Source organism: Gopherus evgoodei, unplaced genomic scaffold (assembly GCF_007399415.2).
Source record: "Gopherus evgoodei ecotype Sinaloan lineage unplaced genomic scaffold, rGopEvg1_v1.p scaffold_35_arrow_ctg1, whole genome shotgun sequence".
Classification (NCBI taxonomy): domain Eukaryota; kingdom Metazoa; phylum Chordata; order Testudines; family Testudinidae; genus Gopherus; species Gopherus evgoodei.
Genome location: NW_022060027.1, coordinates 3,457,460 through 3,476,621, shown reverse-complemented (window position 1 = coordinate 3,476,621; position 19,162 = coordinate 3,457,460). Strand labels below are relative to the sequence as shown.

Genomic DNA, 19,162 nt, shown 5'->3' with positions numbered 1-19,162 from the left:
GGGCCCATGTCTCACGGCCTGTCTGCTTCCCACTGCAGAGCCCAGCTACCCCAAACCCAGCATCTCCCTGCTGAGCCCCAGCTGGGGGGTCTCCCTGGGGGCAGCCGTGACTGTCCAGTGTTGCAGCCAGCACCAGGGCCTGCAGTTTGTGCTGAATAAAGAGGGAAGCCAAGTCCAAAGTGTGAATTCAGACGATCTCGCTCTGTTTCACTTCAACAACGTGAGCCGGGAGCACGGCGGGAACTACACCTGCTCCTATCGCAGCCAATCGGAGCCGTCTGCTGTGTCGTACCCCAGCGACCCCATGGAGCTGGTGGTCAGAGGTGAGGGGCCCGGCTCAGCATCCCCATTCCCAGCCCCACCCCCAGCCAGACCCTCATGGGGGCTCGGTGCCAATAGGACGCTCAGAGCCAGGCTCTGCCCTGAGCCCTGATGCAGCAGAGGGGACGTCCGGCCGTGGAGCAGGGACGGAGTCACAGGGTTCCCCAGCCAGGGGGGAGCAGCAGCCCTGGAGACTTGGGGCAGGGAGGCTACTTTAACGCTGTCCCTTGTGCATAAGAACCGTAAGTCGCTATTTAATCCCATGATCCCATCCAGTCTGTTCTCCAGGGCCTGCCCCAGGCAGTGCCCTGGCCTGGGCTGAATGAGGCAGGGGCTGCAGGAGGAGCGATGGCTTGGTGGACACGGCGCTGGGCTGGGACCCAGGAAATCTGGCCCAGCTCCTGGCGCAGCCACAGACTTTATGTGACGGGAGCACATCACAGTTTTCAAAAGTGTCCTTTCTTGTTGGGGGGGTGTCAATCTTGGGGGATCTCAGGCCGAGTGCCCACGAACCGAGACACCCACAGTTAGTGGAGACGTCTGCAAACGTTGACCTCAATAGTGCTGGATCCCTTGTTTTGGGGGAGCATGTAGGTCCCCCGCCATGATCAGGGCCCTGTTGTGCCAGATGCTGCATAAAAACAGAGTGAAGAGACAGTCCCTGCCCCTAGGGAGCTCACTGAGGAAAGTGAATCTGGTTGTGCCTCAGTTTCCTCCTGTGTAGAACGGGGATAATGACCCCTCCCTGCCTCCCCGGGGGCTGACTCCCTTTCTGTGTGGGGCTCAGGCCCTGCAAGAGACCAGCCCGTGAGTCGCTATGTCCAGGGCAGTGGATGAGGCAGGGGCCACACACGGCATGTGAGGATCCCAAGCACTAGGGAGCTGTGACTCGGTGTCTGTGGGGTGGAAGCTCAGCTCGCCGGGCCTGGATTCTGTGTGGGGGGAACTCTGGGATCCGGGAGAGAATCTCTCTCACTGGGCCCCTGGATCTGCTTGTGGTTGGGGCCAGCCAGGGCTGGGTGGGTGCCCGGGTCTGGTTCTCAGTGTCGGTCTCCTGTGCGCAGATCCCAGCTTACCCAGACCCTCCATCTCTCTGAACCTCACTGCCCCACGGGCAGACGCCACCATCCGGTGTCAGGGGCAGCGCCGGGACGTGAGGTTCTTCCTCTACAAGGCTGGAGACCTGAACCCACAGCGACGCATGGACCGTGCTGGGGACACGGCCGAGTTCCACATCCCCACCGTGGGCCGGCAGCACGGAGGGAACTACAGCTGCAGCTACCGGCCCTGGTCAGAGCCCTTCGTCTCCTCAGAGCTCAGTGACCCTGTCAAGATCATTGCAACAGGTAAAGGGTTTGGCTCAGTGTCCCAGCTCCCAGCCCCACCCCCAACCGGACCCACATGGGGTCTCTGCACTGATGGGATGCTCAGAACCAGGGTCTGCCCTGAGCCCTGGGCCCGGCAGAGGGGACACAGTGTCGTGGATCTGGGATGGAGTCACTGTGTTGTCCCACAAACTTACACAGGATCGTTTTAGGGGTTAAGACAAAGATGCCACATTTATTATTAATTCGTAACTATTAGCAAATACCCTAATGCTTATACACATACACTCACACACACACACACACCAAGATATTCTGCAGCTGCTGGATAGTTACCAGTCCTGATTGCAGTTTGAGTTCGCAGCTTGGGATCGGAGCTCGTGGCAGCTAACTGGCCAGGAAAGCTGAGCAGGAGGAGGAGCCGGGTCTCTGTTGGGCGCGCACCGATGCTCCTTGACGTTGGTAGCAGAACGTTACCCAAAGTATCTCATCTCACCCTTCCCTTTTTATAGGAGTTTAGTTTGGATTCTGAGGGTATGTCTACATCTAAAATTTTGCAGCGCTGGTTGTTACAGCTGTATTAGTACAGCTGTATAGGGCCAGCGCTGCAGAGTGGCCACACTTACAGCAACCAGCGCTGCAAGTGGTGTTAGATGTTGCCACACTGCAGCGCTGTTGGGCGGCTTCAAGGGGGGTTCGGGGAACGCGAGAGCAAACCGGGAAAGGAGACCAGCTTCGCCGCGGTTTGCTCTCGCGTTCCCCGAACCCCCCTGCAAACCGCAGGGAAGGAGACCAGCTTGCTCGGGGTTCGGGGAACGCGAGAGCAAACCGGGGAAGGAGACCAGCTTCGCCGCGGTTTGCTCTCGCGTTCCCCGAACCCCCCTGCAAACCGCAGGGAAGGAGACCTGCTTGCTCGGGGTTCGGGGAACGCGAGAGCAAACCGGGGAAGGAGACCAGCTTCGCCGCGGTTTGCTCTCGTGTTCCCCGAACCCCCCTGCAAACCGCAGGGAAGGAGACCTGCTTGCACGGAGGTTCGGGGAACACGAGAGCAAACCGGGGAAGGAGACCAGCTTTCCGCGGTTTGCTCTCGCGTTCCCCGAACCACTCTGCAAACCGCAGGGAAGGAGACCTGCTTGCTCGGGGTTCGGGGAACGCGAGAGCAAACCGGGGAAGGAGACCAGCTTCGCCGCGGTTTGCTCTCGCGTTCCCCGAACCCCTCTGCAAACCGCAGGGAAGGAGACCTGCTTGCTCAGGGATTCGGGGAACGCGAGAGCAAACCAGGGAAGGAGACCAGCTTGATTACCAGACGCTTCCTCAGGTATGCTGGGATACCTGCTTATTCCAGGGAGGTGAAGAAAAGCGCTGGTAAGTGTCTACATTTGATTACCAGCGCTGGATCACCAGCGCTGGATCCTCTACACCCGAGACAAAACGGGAGTACGGCCAGCGCTGCAAACAGGGAGTTGCAGCGCTGGTGATGCCCTGCAGATGTGTACACCTCCTAAGTTGCAGCGCTGTAACCCCCTCACCAGCGCTGCAACTTTGGCCATGTCTACATCTAAAATTTTGCAGCGCTGGTTGTTACAGCTGTATTAGTACAGCTGTATAGGGCCAGCGCTGCAGAGTGGCCACACTTACAGCAACCAGCGCTGCAAGTGGTGTTAGATGTGGCCACACTGCAGCGCTGTTGGGCGGCTTCAAGGGGGGTTCCGGGACGAGAGAGCAAACCGGGAAAGGAAACCAGCTTCGCCGCGGTTTGCTCTCTCGGTCCCGGAGCCAGCCAGCAAACCGCAGGGAAGGAGACCTGCTTGCTCGGGGTTCCGGGACCGAGAGAGCAAACCGGGAACGCCGCGGTTTGCTCTCTCGGTCCCGGAGCCAGCCAGCAAACCGCAGGGAAGGAGACCTGCTTGCTCGGGGTTCCGGGACCGAGAGAGCAAACCGGGAACGCCGCGGTTTGCTCTCTCGGTCCCGGAGCCACCCAGCAAACCGCAGGGAAGGAGACCTGCTTGCTCGGGGTTCCGGGACCGAGAGAGCAAACCGCGGCGAAGCTGGTTTCCTTTCCCGGTTTGCTCTCTCGGTCCCGGAACCCCGAGCAAGCAGGTCTCCTTCCCTGCGGTTTGCTGGGTGACTCCGGGACCGAGAGAGCAAACCGGGAAAGGAAACCAGCTTGATTACCAGAGGCTTCCTCCTTCCACGGAGGTCAAGAAAAGCGCTGGTAACTGTCTACATTGGATTACCAGCGCTGGATCACCAGCGCTGGATCCTCTACACCCGAGACAAAACGGGAGTACGGCCAGCGCTGCAAACAGGGAGTTGCAGCGCTGGTGGTGCCCTGCAGATGTGTACACCTTCAAAGTTGCAGCGCTGTAACCCCCTCACCAGCGCTGCAACTTTCTGATGTAGACAAGCCCTCAGTGATGTAGACAAGCCCAAAGCTCCTAGGTCTCGCTGTGTCACGCCGCCTCTGGGTTTGCTTGATCACCCGTCAATTGCAGGCGTGACTGTCAGCCTGGGACCTGGCTTTGATCTTCCTTCTGTTGTTTCTTTTTAGGGTGGATGCTTTTTGCTTGAGTTAGGGCTGTTGTCTAGTTCTTCAGCCGTTGGTATTTGAACTTTATCTCATCAGGACGGGCTGGTGCTGGAGGTTGGTTCTATCACCCATGCATACCTCATTCACACATCTCAACTAGACTAATAAAATTACAGTATGGCTTGCAAAAATGGGGGCTGCAGCACAAGCCTTCTACAAAATGGAGTCCATTTTAAAATGGGTTTTGAGTTACAATATTGCACAGAAGTTACAATGTTACAATGTAGGCAAAATGGCAAGTGTAATGAAATGGTGAACAGAAGTTACAATGGTACAGTGACTAAAAACAATTTCATTCACATTGGTTCTACAACTGGGAGGTTCCCCAGCCAGCGGGGAGCAGCAGCCACTGGAGATTCAGCGCAGAGGAAGGGGTGATCCCTGCCCCCAGGGGGAGCTGCAGAGAAGGGGTCTTTCCCAGGGGGATGTTCCCCTGGGTTGCTCCCGTTTTTGGGACCCATAGACGAGATTGGGCCCAGGTGGGGGCGCAATTGCTGTGGAAACAAGTCATGGTGCCCAGGGGTGGTTGGGGCTGGTTGGAGGAGGTGCAGCCTCAGACTCCCAGCTCCCCCGATGCCTCCTGCTCTGCAGGTCGCGGCCTGGAATTTGCTGGGGGATCCCAGGGGAAGGGCAGAATCTGAGGGGCTGGGCTGTGAAATTGGGCCCAGCTGGGTGCCAGTGTCCTGGGACAACCCCCACCAACCCCTCTTGGGTCACATGACATCCCCCTGGCAATAGGAGCCAGCATTATCCAGAATTCCCTCTGTTCTTGCTTCCCCCACAACCCCGGGGTCTCAGGGGACACCCTGACCTTCCTCCCAATAGATGTTCTGCTGCCTCTGTCTGCGCCCTGGTTCCCAGAGCCCTGGGGACCACTCGAGTGTGGGGGGACAGTGGGTAACGTGCCAGCCTCCCCCTGCGTGCACTGCCTGGCTGTCTTTGTCAGCAGCCGAGATACCCCGGGGTAGAGGCACCTGTGAGAGTGGACAGAGGGGTCCTATGGGGGACAGGGAGATGGGGTGGTTCCCTGTTCTGGGGGGCTGTGACCCTGAGGCTCTGATTGGCCCCATTCCCTGGCCTGGTCCTGGGGTGCTGGGTGTCTCAGGGGGCAGTTCGTCCACCTGGGAACCCCCTTCACCGGGGAAGCTGAGGCTCAGCCCCCAGGACAGCAGGAAGTGGCCTCCCTGAGGGGGTCTGGTCCCAGGGAGGCCCCAGAGCTGCAGCGCCTGGGAGATCTCCAGAGGGGGGGCTGGGCCAGAGCTGCCAGACAGGGGGTTGGTGGCTCCACTCCCAGGGCAGTGCCAGCTGCTGATCTCCCCTTCCAAGCTGCTGAGTGACTTTCCCCTTCCCCTCGCAGCAGATTTCAGCAACACCAACATCGCCCGCCTGGGGCTGGGTGCCGGGGTCCTGCTCGTCCTGGGGCTGATCCTGGCTGAGGCCTACTACAGCCGTCCAAGGGGGGGTACCCTAGGTGAGGTGACCCCCCTCCTCTGTGCCCCTTGCTTCCCTCAGGGCCTGGGCCCATGGCGACATGGGCCCCTCTAACCCGCCATCTCTCTGCACTCCCAGGAGCCTGGATCCGGCCCTACGGAGAAGAAAATCTCCCTGGGGGAAAAGCTGCTTCCCCTCGGGGCACTGAGACAACAGCTCAAACTCCCCTGCCCCCAAACACCCCTGCCCTGGAGAATCCCCCCCAAACAGCTCCCAATCTGACAGCGGCACCCCAGGATTGAACCCCGGCTGCCGTGTGTGACGTTGTGTGACAAAGTGGGGGATTTTCTTGTTTTTTCCTTGGTTTTCCAATGGTTTGCATGCAGAGGGGGTGGGACTCAGTGTTACCCATTTAAACAAGGGGAGGGGAGAGGGAGTTTTGTTGTTGCAGAGGATCAGCAAGGGAACTTGGTACCCCAGCCAATGTCCTGGAGAATGGAGACCCCAGTGACTGGTGACCTGGTGACCCGGAGGCCCAGCTCGGGGATCGCAGCTGGTTCTGGTCAGTGGGAGGACAATGGGCTGCGAAGAGAGGACCCCTGTGACCTGACCAGCCGGTTCCAGCCAGAGGGGCCAGAGGACAGAAGAGGGGAGAGGAGACCCAAGTTTATGACCCTGTTTACCTGGAGAGAAGACAATGGACAGAGGCAGGGTCTTGGGGCTGGGATATTGGAGGCCCAGCTGGGAAGCAGGGCGGCTCTGGGCTGGAGAGGGGGAACAGGCAGAGCCCACCTGGATGCAGGGGAGACTGGGATGTGCTGTGCTGAGGAAGGCCAGGCCTGTGCTGTGCTGTGACTCCTGAGCTGGGTCGTCGGGTTGTCAGGTCCACAGTTGCTGGGGTCTCCATCCTCCAGGCCATTGGCTGGGGTCCCAAGTTCCCTGTCTGGCCCTCTGTACCAACAAACTCCCTCTCCCCTCACTTCGTTAAACCAGTAACACCCAGGGAAACTGAGTCCCACCCCTTCTGCATGCAAACCATTGGAAAAACAAGGAAAAAACAAGAAACCCCCCACTTTGTCACAGTAATTCACTTTGTTCTGTCTGTTACTACTTGGAACCACTTAAATCCTACTTTCTGTACTTCATAAAATCACTTTTTACTTAGTAATTAACCCAGAGTATGTATTAATACCCCGGAGGGGGGGCAAACAGCTGTTCATATCTCTCTATCAGTGTTATAGAGGGCAAGCAATTTATGATTTTACCCTGTATAAGCTTTATACAGAGTAAAACAGATTTATTTGGGGTTTAGACCCCGTTGGGAGTTGGACATCTGAGTGTTACAGACAGGAACTCTTCTATAAGCTGATTTCAGGTAAGTCTGAAGCTCTGGGCATGTGGTTCAGACCCTGGGTCTGTGTTGGAGCAGACGGGCGTGGCTGGCTCAGCAAGACAGAGTGCTGGAGTCCCAGGCTGGCAGGGACAGCAGGGGCAGAAGTAGTCATGGCACATAAGTTATCAGTCCCCAGAGGGGTTTCTGTGATCCAACCCGTCACAAATGTCAAGGACTTGACCTGTGCCCCAACCAGCATTAAATCGTGTTACAGCAGGTGGCAGCCTGAGAATGTTACCCCTGGTCCTTTAGTTCAAAAAGCCACTTTTCTCACCTTTGCCCGTGTGAACTGAAGTGCAGCATCCGAGAGGGAGCCAAAAACCGGCCATTGGCATTTTCAAGCAATAAAACAGCCAGCAATGTCCGTCTCCGATTGGTCATCGGCGATCGCAGATACGTTTTAATGAGCCTGAGCTTCGAAAAGCTCAACTCACCACACACGACTGTGGCCAGCGGCGTGAGCAGAAGCCTCAGAGCTGCTCACACATTAGGAGAAGTGTCCTGCAGCTCTGCCTCACGCGTGTGGTGGAGAACTTGGAGTGGGGAGCACGTCCCGTGTGACAAAACGTGATGGATGTTGTCCGATTTGACAGAGAGGTCTTTGTCATTGACGTCCGAACAGTCCCCATGCGTCAGGGCCCGGTGAAGGTCCGTACAATGGCTCAGCCGTGTTTTCCTGTCTGCCGGCTGCTTACTAAAGTTGTACAACCCTCCCCAGGTCTTTTCATGGTGCTTCATTGGTCTGAACCTTTCTTCGATAGACGCTTGCGCAGGGTCAACGAGAGAGAAAAAAACTCCCGCTGGAATTTTTCTTCTGAAACATTTTACTTCAAACATTTGATTTTCCCTTTTGTTGCTAACAGCAAAACCAGCACTCTGAGCCTGGCGCCCCCCCAAGCCCGGCACCTTAGGCGGTCGCCTGCCCCTAAATCCAGCTCTGGTGCTGGGGCATTAGGTTTGCCCAGAGTTTCACTGACAGTAGCAGAGACAGGGCTGTAAGACATGGACATGCAGAGGGACTGGAGCAAAGCCCCATTGTGTCTCACCCTTGGCTTGCTGCACACGCGCGTCACTGCTTTGCTCGTGGGTCAGGCTCAGCCCGGCCCGGCGGTCGAAACATCCCCTGAACGGCTTTGGGAATATCCCGTCCCCAAAGGGGCCGCCGGCACCGTGCAGAGTGGAGCTAAATCCCCAGAGCGGTTTGGGGCAGAGCAGAGCCAGAGTCTGAGCCCCAGGGGTGCGCAGGAAAATGTTAGAACAACCGGGGGATTTTGCAAACTTTATTTTTGGTGGGGGAGCCTGTCCAGTATCCGCTTGCTCAAAGGTCCCGAATTTGGATCAGAAACCCCACCAGGTAGATCCCAATTCACCCTCTGAGTGCAGTGGAGGCAGGGCCAGGTTCTGATCTCAGTCCCTTAGGTTCAATCCGGAGTCACTCCTGACTGCAGCGGGAGCAGGGCTGATTTGACCCTGGAGAACTGAAGGAATCAAGAGACTGGAAATCTCCTTTCCCCCCTCCTGTGTCTCACCCCGGCTATGAGCTGCGGGGCTGGGCCTGCACCCCAGGGAGGGGCGGGGGATAAAACGCTGGAGCGAGATGGGCAGAGGATTGAATCAAACGGACGTGGTTTGTGTCACCCCCCACTTACTGCCTGTTTGTTTGTGAATCCAGAGGGGTCCTACCCCAAACCCTCCATCTCTGTCAGCCCTGGTGGGGTGATGCCTGGGGGGGGGTGGGAGTCACCATCCGGTGTCGCCATCAGGACCTGGACATGAGGATCCAACTCTACAAGGCTGGAGGTGGGAACTATTTGACTTACACAGACCCTGTTGGCTCTGGGGCTGAATTTCCCATCATCAGCGCCAGACAGGAACACGGGGGCAGCTACACCTGTCGTTATATCTACAGATCAGGAGAAACTGCCTACTCGGAGCCGAGCAACCCTGTGCAGATCATTGTAGCAGGTGAGTGGCCCAGCCCGGCACCTCCGCTCCCAGCCCCACACCCAGCCAGGCCCCAGGGGTATCTGCAAGCCCTGGGCCCAGCAGAGGGGACGCCCGGCCGGGGAGCGCAGATGGAGTCCCTGGGGGGTTCCCCAGCCAGGGGGAGCAGCAGCCCCTGGAGACTCAGGACAGGGAGGCTACTTTAACACTGCCCCTTGTGCGTAGGAACCATGAGTCACTATTTAATCCCATGATCCCATCCCCTCTGTTCTCCAGGCCCCGGTGCAGGCAGTGCCCCGGCTGGGGCTGAATGAGGCAGGGGCTGCAGGAGAAGCAGTGACTTGGTGGACACAGTGCTGGGCTGGGACCCAGGAGATCTGGTCCAGCTCCTGGCGCAGCCACAGACTCTGTGTGATGGGAGCATGTCGCGGTTTTCAAATGTCCTTCCTTGTGGGGGAGCCTTAGTCTTGGGAGATCTCAGGCCGAGCGCCCACAAACAGACACCCACAGTTAGTGGAGACCTCTGCAAACCCTGGCCTCAACAGAGCTGGATCCCATGGGCTGGAGGAGCATGTAGGGTCCCCACCATGATCAGGGCCCCATTGTGCCAGGTGCTGCATAAACACAGAGTGAAGAGACAGTCCCTGCCCCTGGGAGCTCACTAAGGAAAATGAATCTGTCTGTGCCTCGGTTTCCCCCCATGTAGAACGGAGATAATTACACCTCCCTGACTCCTGGGGCAGGGGGGAGGGTGACTCCATTCCTGTGGGGCGTTCAGGCCCTGCTAGGGCAGCCAACTTTATAATTTGTGAAAACTGGACACTGAGTGCTGGGACCTCCCCCGCCCCCTGCTCATCTCCCTCCCCGTCACTTGCTGCTCTCCCTCCCCCTGCCAGGGGAGCCACACTCCGGGGCTGGAGCTGAGTGGGGTGGTGGAGGGGGAGCGGGTGGGGGTGAGTAGGGTGGGGGAGAGCCCTGCTCCAGGTGGGTGTGGGTGTCAATGGGGTAGGGAGTGGGGCAGGGTGGGAGAGGGGGAGCCCCGCTGCAGGTTGGTGTGGGTGTTAATGGGACACGGAGTGGGGCAGGGTGGGGGAGGGGAGGACCCTCTGCAGGTGGGGATGGGTGTCAGTGGGGCAGGGAGTGGGGCAGGGTGAGGGAGGGGGAGCCCCGCTGCAGGTGGGTGTTGGTGTCAATGGGGCAGGGAGTGGGGCAGGGTGGTGGAGGGGGAGCCCAGCTGCAGGTGAATGTGGGTGTCAATGGGGCAGGGAGTGGGGCAGGGCGGGGGAGGGGGAGCCCTGCTGCAGGTGGGTGTGGGTGTTAATGGGGCAGGGAGTGGGGCAGGGCGGGGGAGGGAGAGCCCTGCTGCAGGTGGATGTGGGTGTCAATGGGGCAGGGAGTGGGGCAGGGCGAGGGAGGGGGAGCCCCGCTGCAGGTGGGTGTTGGTGTCAATGGGGCAGGGAGTGGGGCAGGGTGGTGGAGGGGGAGCCCCGCTGCAGGTGGGTGTGGGTGTCAATGGGGCAGGGAGTGGGGCAGGGTGGGGGAGGAGAGGCCCGCTGCAGGTGGGTGTGGGTGTCAATGGGGCAGGGAGTGGGGCAGGGCGAGCCCCGCTCCAGGTGGGTGTGGGTGTCAATGGGGCAGGGAGTGGGGCAGGGCCCCGGCCGATTAGCTGCCCGGCTCCCGCAGGCTCCAGTAGCAGCTGCTCTTCCCGCCCCCTGGTGGCACAGGCCGGGTACTGCAGGGAGTCCGGTTTAGTGTCCGGTCAGCGGCCCTGCCAGGTTCCCTCTTCAACCCCCTTTCCGGCTGAAAACGGGACACCGGCAGCCCTGGGCCCTGCGGTGCCGGGATCCAGAGACCGGCCCGTGAGTCGCTCTGTCCAGGGCAGGGAACGAGGCAGGGGCCGCACACGGCATGTGAGGATCCCAAGCACTAGGGAGCTGTGACTCGGTGTCTGTGGGGCTGGGAGCCCAGCTCGCAGGACGGGATTCTGGGTGGGGGGAGCTCTGGGATCTGGGAGAGAATCTCTGCCCCGAGGGCCCCGGATCTGCCCGTGGCTGGGGGAGGCCGGGTCCGGGTGGATGCCTGGGTCTGGCTCTCACATCCTGTCTCCTGTGCGCAGATCCCAGCTTACCCAGACCCTCCATCTCTCTGAGCCCCACTGGGGTCACTGCCCCAGGGGCAGACGTCACCATCCGGTGTCAGGGGCAGCGCCAGGATGTGAGGTTCTTCCTGCACAAGGCTGGAGACCTGAACCCGCAGCGACACACGGACCCTGCTGGGGCCGGGGCCGAGTTCCGCATCCCCACCGTGGGCCGGCAGCACGGAGGGAGCTACAGCTGCAGCTACCGGCCCCGGTCAGAGCCCTTCATCTCCTCGCTGCCCAGCGACACCGTGCAGCTGGTGGTAGCAGATGAGAGGCCCAGCTCCATGTCCCCGCTCCCAGCCCCACACCCAGCCGGGTCATCCGGGGGCTCTGCACCAATGGGATTCTCAGAGCCAGGCTCTGCCCTGGGCCCAGCAGCGGGGATGCCCGGCCGGGGAGCGGGGACAGAGTCACTGGGGCATTCCCCAGCCAGGGAGGAGCAGCAGCTGCTGGAGATTTGCGGCAGAGGAAGGGGGGATCCCAGCCCCCAGATGGCTCTCCCTGCTCCAGGGATGCACAGAGGGGTCAGGATCCAGTGGCTCCCTATGGCACAGGCCCCAGCCACACAAACACCCTGTCCCCCCAGGAATAACAGTGATGATTGAAGCTGAGTCGCAGGGGGTGGGGGGCAATCGCCGAGTCAGTGTTTCTGCCCCTCCCCCCCAACAGATGCTGGTTCTATTTCTGCAGGGGGAACCAACCTGACCCAGCCTGGAGTGGCACCGACTCCCACCTACCTAGGCATCATGGGGCCAGGTACATGGGCTGGGCGGGAACCACCTTCGAACCAGCCCTGGAAGGCTCATGCTGCCCAAGGAGCCCCCCCCTGGGGGTTGGGACTGGTTGGGCGGGATGGGAGCAGTCACTCCTGGTGCGTGAGCCCAGACACCAGCTGCTGCTCCTCCCGCACATCCTGCCCTGTAGGTTGCAGCCTGGAAGCTACTGGGGGGTCCCAGGAGAGGGACAGAATCCGGGGGGCCTGGCTCTGGGGTTGGGACCAGCTGGGTGCCCGGGCGGGGCCAGGTGTCTGGTTTTTGACCCGCACACCTGGTTGCAAAGGGACCCTGGTGCACTCCAACCCCCTGACCAGCCCGGTGAAAATGAGCGAGTGAGTGAGTGTGGGGGAGAGCGAGCAATGGGGGGCGGATGGAGTGAGGGGGGGCTCGTGGCAGGGGCAATTTGTCCACCTGGGCAACCGCCCTGTTGGGGAAGCTGAGGCCCAGGAGCCAGACCTGCTGGATGGGAGTTGGGGGCTCCGCTCCTGGGGCAGTGCCAGCTGCTGATCTCCCCGTCTGAGCTGCCGAGTGACTCTCTCCTTCCCCCCACAGCAGCCCCTGAGGGGCACCTGGATTTCACCCATGCCAACATCGCCCACCTGGCGCTGGGCGCCGCTGTCCTGCTCGTTCTGGGGTTGATCCTGGCTGAGGCCTATCACAGCTGCCTGAGGGGGCCGCCCTAGCTGAGGTGACCCTTTTGTCACTTGCCTTGGATCCTTTTCCAGTTTCTCCACTTCCTTTCTATGGAGCGGTGACCGGAACTGGACACAGCGCTCCCGGCCTGCCCAGCGCCGAGCAGAGCGGTTCTCACTGCCCGGGACATGCACGCTGCACCTCTGGTAGAGCAGCCAAACGTTGCATTTGCTTTTGTCCGCAATGGCATCGCGTTGCTGACTCACCTTGAGGGTGCGATGAGCCACCACAGCTCCCCGATCCGTCTCAGCAGTGCTGCTGCCAACCCAGCTAGCCCCCATCCTGTGTTTGTGCTTTTGGTTTTTCTTCCCTAAGTGCAGCACCTCCATTGACTTTTGAACAGCTTGGAGAAGAGACGACTAAGGGGGGATACGATAGAGGTCTATAAAATCATGACAGGTGCGAAGAAACTAAATTAGGAAGTGTTATTTACTCCTTCTCATAATACAAGAACTAGGAGCGGGGGTCACCCAGTCGGCCTGTGGAAATCCGTGCCAGAGGATGTTGTGAAAGCCAAGATTATAACAGAGTTCAAAAAGAGAACTAGATAAGTTCATGGAGAACAGGTCCATCAATGGCTATTAGCCAGGCTGGGCAGGGATGGTGTCTCTAGCCTCTGTTTGCCAGAAGCTGGGAATGGGTGACAGGGAATGGATCACATGATGATTCCACCAATGTAATATACGCCATCATATGCCAAGCAATGCCCCTCTGCTATGTACCTCGGCCAAACTGGACAGTCGCTACGGAAAAGGATAAATGGACACAAATCAGACATTAGGAATAGCAATATACAAAAACCTGTAGGAGAGCACTTCAACCTCCCTGGCCACACTATAGCAGACCTTAAGGTGGCCATCCTGCAGCAAAAAAACTTCAGGACCAGACTTCAAAGAGAAACTGCTGAGCTTCAGTTCATCTGCAAATTTGACACCATCAGCTCAGGATTGAACAAAGACTGTGAATGGCTTGCCAACTACAGAACCAGTTTCTCCTCTCTTGGTTTTCACACCTCAACTGCTAGAACAGGGCCTCATCCTCCCTGATTGAACTCACCTCGTTATCTCTAGCTTGCTTGCTAGCATATATATACCTGCCCCTGGAAATTTCCACTACATGCATCTGAGGAAGTGGGTATTCACCCACGAAAGCTCGTGCTCCAAAACGTCTGTTAGTCTATAAGGTGCCACAGGATTCTTTGCTGCTTTTACAGATCCAGACTAACACGGCCACCCCTCTGATACATGATGATTCCCTGCTCTGTTCATTCCCTCTGGGGCACCTGGCATTGGCCACTGTCGGCAGACAGGACACTGGGCTGGATGGACCTTTGGTCTGACCCAGGCTGGCCGCTCTTATGTGTTATGTGCGGTCAGAACTACAATACCGAAGAGGGACGACCCAAGGGAACCCCCAGCAGGACCCATCCCCCTAGTGACGCTTGTCCCCTGAGACGTCCATCGGAGCCGAGGACACGGTGGGGAGGTGAAGTTGGCCACACCTGTAATTCTTGCACAGCGTTTTGTAGGATTTCTCTCTGCAGGAGTAATTGCAACTTTGCTTAGCACTGGGGCCAGCACTGACGGCCAGTGAGAGCGCCCCCTAGTGACCTCTGCCCCCATGCCCTGCAGCACAGCGCCCCCTAGCAGTGCACTGGGGTATCAGGCCCAGCGCTGATTGCCAGGGGAGAGCCCCCTCTCCTGAGCTCCCCCTCCTGCTCCCTGCAGCAAAGCACCCCCTAGTGCAGCAGTGGGGTACTGGGGCCTAATGGGTTAGAGCAGGGGGGCTGGGAGCCAGGACTCCTGGGTTCTATCCCTGGCTCTGGGAGGGGAGTGGTGTTTAGTGGTTAGAGCAGGGGGCTGGGAGTCAGGACTCCTGGGTTCTATTTTGAAGGTTGGGCACCCCACCCCTTCCCTCTCAGGAGCTAGTTCCCAGCCTCCCAGGGCACCTTTGGACCCGGGCGCTTGCCAATCCTGGCTGGGATCAGGGAGGCACAGCGTGGGTGGGTGTGACCCAGCAATCTGGGCACAAGGAGTGCATGGGGTAGGGGTGGACAGGCAGCTATTGTGGGGAGGGAGGGAGCATGGGTGGGGGCTCCTGCCTGAACTGGACAGGAAAGGAGAGGCTGGCACTAGAGGCTGAATAAGGAGCGAGGGGCCCTGGCTGTCACGGACTCACAGATCATGCCCCCTCTTGGCCCCGTGCGGTCCGTGGGGGGTGCCCCTTTCAGAGCGACAGCCCTTTTCGGAGTCCACTCTCTCTCGGGGTCAGGCCCTTCCATCTCCTGGAGCCGCACCTCTCTGAGCCTTAGCACGTCTGTCTCTGCCGTGGGCCTCCCCAGGGAGTCCACTCGCTCTGGACCCCCTGGGCCTTATCACCCTTAAAGGGGTTGATGGTTCCCTGTTCTCTAGACTGGAGTGACTCTCAGCCAGTGTAAAACAGGAGGTTTATTGAGCATCTGAATACAGCACAGGAAACTCTCAGGGCCTCAGGCCTGGCCTCCCTCAGCCCAGCACATCCCTGTCTCCCCTGCATCCAGGTGGGCTCTGCCTGCTCCCCCTCTCCAGCCCCGAGCCCCCCTGCTTCCCAGCTGGGCCTCAGATATCCCCGGCCCCAAGCCCCTCCTCTGTCCATTGTCTTCTCTCCAGGGAAACAGGTTCATAAACAGGGTGGCCTGGGCCTCCTCTCCTCTCAGCCCTCCTCTGGCCCCTCTGGCTGGAACCGGCTAGTCAGTTCACCGGGCTCCCCTTTTCGCAGCCCATTGTCCTACCGCTGGCCAGAACTGGCTGTGGCTCCTGAGCTGGGTCTCTAGGTCACCAGGTCACCAGTCGCTGGGATCTCCATCCTCCCGGCCATCGGCTGGGGTCCCAAGTTCCCTCTCCGGTCCTCTGTACCAACAAACTCCCTCTCCCCTCATCTTGTTAAACCAGTAACACCGGGGGACACTGAGTCCCACCCCCTCTGCATGCAAACCATTGGAAAACCAAAGAAAAAGCAAGAAAATCCCCCACTTCGTCACACTGGTCTTTCAAAAGTTTACAACTCAACGTTGACTTCATACAACTGAACATGGACTCGGTATAGCTTTGAAACTTAACTCTGCTGAAGAAAAATGCTGCTTTTAACCAGCTTCATTTAAATGTAACAAGCACAGAAACAGTTTCCTCCCCTTGGGAAATCTTTCTTTGTGAACTTTCCCTTTATGTTTTTAGCAGATTATGTTTAACACAGAACTGTTCTGTATTGGGTGTGTTTTTTTAAAGTTATCTCTGCTGCCGTCTGATCGCTCACTTCCAGTTCCAAGTGAGGGGTGTGGTTGGTTGGTCAGTTTGTAACTCTGAGGTTCTGCTGTAACGGTCAGTGGAAAGTTGAAGACAAGACCCTGTGGTCTCCTGGCTCCCAGCCCGATGCACCTTCCCCAATGCTGCAGGGTGCACTGAGGGTGACTTCTCCCCCCTTCCCCACAGAGACAAGCTGGGAGCTGCATGATGCTTGGCCAGACCGATGGGCCCAGGGTTTCCTGGGTTTTGCAGGGATCTCTGCTTGCTTTAGCTGCCCTAAATTTCGCCTGCTGATTAGAATGTGTGATGGACGCAGGAAGAGACGAGACATTGTCAACTTCCTGTAGCTGCAGCCAACAGCTGAGTTCTTTATTTGGGGCTCGGTGGAGCTGAGCACTGGGGTGTGGGTGGCAGCGCCGAGGGGCCCCTCACTGCCCTCATCATGGCATCTGCTCTCACCATCCTCTTCCTCGGTGAGTATCAGAGACAGCCAGGGCGTGTGCCCATGGGGGGGAGGGTCTTAGACCAGGGCATGTGCCCATGGAGGGTGGGGGGGTGGCAGAATCTGAGTCCAGGACATGTGTCCATGGAGGAGGGAGGGTCTGAGACCAGGGTGTAGGATCCACTTGCTCTGGGATCTGGTCACTAACATGCCGTCTCCTCTCCAGGCTGCTGGCTGGCCGGACACAGCGGGGTGTGGGGAGGTGAGTATCAGTCTGTGGGGAGGTAACATCAAGGACGGGGGAGGGGATGTGTGGGGTGGGGAAGAGAGGAACAGAGCCCTGAACCTTCCCCGAAACTCAACCCAAATTCCCCCTGGGAGCTCAGACCCGTCCCCCTCCCCAGAGTAACTGGGAGCTGAATCTGGCTCCGGGGTCTGAGGAAGCAGATGGGAACCGTCCTCTGGTTCAAAGTCCTGCCCCCGACAGGCTGTGAGGATCAGGGGTGGGGGCGGCACATGGATTTATTTCAGCTCATACAAATACTACAGGGCCCATCCGTGGGCTCTAGATCCCCTCGGGAAACTGAAACATTCCAGGTCAGTGCAGCCATGGGGAGAACCCCCCAGATCCACCCCCAACAGCTCCCTCTCCTGCACTCACAGCCCCCCCGTTCCCAAGGCCTGGGGGGAAAGGTGGGTCTAGTGCAACTCCCGCTGGTCACAAACTCTATTTCCACCTCCTGGGGTGGGGGGCAGAGCTGCAGGGGGCCCACTGGTCAAGCTCCCTGGCTGGCCTCAGGTGGGGCTGGGGGTGGGGCAGGTGATCTCTCATGCAGCCGGGTCCTGAGCTACGTCTGGGTGAATCCCCTGCCCCCGAGCCCCATGGGCAGGCAGTGCCAACCCTGGCAGGGGACAGACTCCTAAAGAGGCCGAATGACGGATGGACTGAATGGGGGCAGAGGAGAGATGAGGGGGGGCTGTGTCTCCCCTGTTTAACTCCTGTCTCTTGTTGGAAGCAGGGCGTGAATACCCCAAACCCACCATCTGGGTGAGCCCCAGCAGGGTGGTGGCGCTCGGGGGAAGCGTCACCATCCGCTGTGAGGGTCGGAACCCGGGCATGGAGTTCGTTCTGCGTAAAGCTGGACACCCAAACCCGCAGGTGTGGACGGTGCGTGATGGGACCGCGGCTGAATTTCCCATCCCCAGTGTCAGCCGGGAAGATGGAGGGAGCTACACCTGCGAATATCACTCCATAACGGAACAGAGTCGCTGGTCGTATCTCAGTGACCCCGTCGAGATCATTGTAGCAGGTGAGGGGCCCAGCTCAGCATCCTGGCTCACAGCCCCACCCCCAGCCAGGTCCTCAAGGGGTCTCTACACCAACGGGATGCTCAGAGCCTTGGGCCCAGCAGAGGCTCCCCACTCCCCTCCCAGAGCCGGGGACTGGACCCAGGAGTCCTGGCTCCCAGCCCTCCCAGCAGAGAAGCCAGGGAGTGAATGGACCCTGGAGACTGGCCTGGCCTGTCACCCGCCGGGGAGCAGAGCTCTGGGCCCCCAGGGTCTGGGATTGCTCCGTGTCTCATGCTGTAGCCCAGAGCTCAGAGGAAACTCTGGCCCCTGTGGAAAGGCATCCAGGAGCCCGTCCCCAGGGCCGCGGGGTCTGACCCACCCCTGAGGCCATGTGGTGAGGACGGGCCCCAGGACTGAGTGACGGGGCCCGTGTCTCATGGCCTGTCTGCTTCCCACTGCAGAGCCCAGCTACCCCAAACCCAGCATCTCCCTGAGTCCCAGCGGGGGGGTCTCCCTGGGGCGAGCCGTGAGTGTCCGGTGTTGGGGGCAGCACCCGGGCGTACGGTTCGTGCTGAATAAAGAGGGACGCCATTTCCCACCTGTGGATTCGGACGGGTCTGGGGCTGAGTTTCTCATCAGCCACATGAGCCGGGAGGACGGCAGGAGCTACAGCTGCTCCTATCACAGCAGATCGGAGCCATTCGCCGTGTCGGACCCCAGCGACCCCGTGGAGCTGGTGGTGAGAGGTGAGGGGCCCGGCTCGGGGTCCCCATTCCCAGCCCCACCCCCAGCCAGACCCTCACGGGGCTCGTTGCCAATGGGACGCTCAGAGCCAGGCTCTGCCCTGAGCCCTGACCCCGCAGAGGGTACGCCCGGCCGAGGAGTGGGGACAGAGTCACTGGGGGGTGTCCCAGCCAGGGAGGAGCAGCAGCCACTTGAGATTTTGGGCTGAGGGGGGATCCCAGCCCCCAGACGGCTCTCCCTGCTCTGGGGACACACAGAGGAGTTGGGGCTCAGTAGCTGCTGAGCTGGCACTGGCCCCAGCCACACAAACACCCTGTACCCCCGGGAATAACTCAAGCTGAGTCATGGGGGGAGTAGGGGCAATCACTGAGTCAGTGTTTCAGCCCCTCACCCTGCCCCGACAGACGCTGGCTCTATTCCCGCAGGAGGAACTGATGCAACCCAGCCTGGAGCTGCACCGGCTCCCACCCACCCAGGCAGCGTGAGGCCAGGTACCGGGGCCGGGGGGGAATCCCCATCGAACCAGCCCTGGAAGGCTCAGGATGCCTAAGGATCCGCCCCCAGGGGTTGCAGCTGGTTGGGTGGGAGGGAGGCAGTGACTCCTGGTGCGTGAGCCCAGACACCAGGGGGAGGAGCAGCTCCTGCCCCTCCGTCACCACCAGACCCCCAGCTCCTTCAGCACCTCCTGCCCTGTAGGTTGCTGCCTGGAAGCTACTGGGGGGGTCCCAGGGGAGGGACAGGATCCGGGGCCCTGGATCTGGGGTTGGGACCAGCTGGGTGCCTGGATGGGGT

The 19,162-nt window shown here is 59.6% G+C and overlaps 1 protein-coding gene across 1 annotated transcript in view; it reads left to right on the top strand.

The window, feature by feature from the left end:
- Nucleotides 1-19,162, top strand: part of LOC115641675 (immunoglobulin superfamily member 1-like) — a 95,539-nt gene that overhangs the window by 75,487 nt on the left and 890 nt on the right. The window contains exons 8-18 of the mRNA XM_030545004.1: nt 39-323; nt 1,386-1,667; nt 5,594-5,707; nt 5,806-5,966; nt 8,824-9,025; nt 11,121-11,606; nt 16,260-16,367; nt 16,563-16,598; nt 17,353-17,646; nt 18,088-18,372; nt 18,796-18,861. Coding sequence (XP_030400864.1) covers nt 39-323; nt 1,386-1,667; nt 5,594-5,707; nt 5,806-5,966; nt 8,824-9,025; nt 11,121-11,606; nt 16,260-16,367; nt 16,563-16,598; nt 17,353-17,646; nt 18,088-18,372; nt 18,796-18,861 — 2,319 coding nt within the window. The remainder of the gene's footprint in view (nt 1-38; nt 324-1,385; nt 1,668-5,593; nt 5,708-5,805; nt 5,967-8,823; nt 9,026-11,120; nt 11,607-16,259; nt 16,368-16,562; nt 16,599-17,352; nt 17,647-18,087; nt 18,373-18,795; nt 18,862-19,162) is intronic.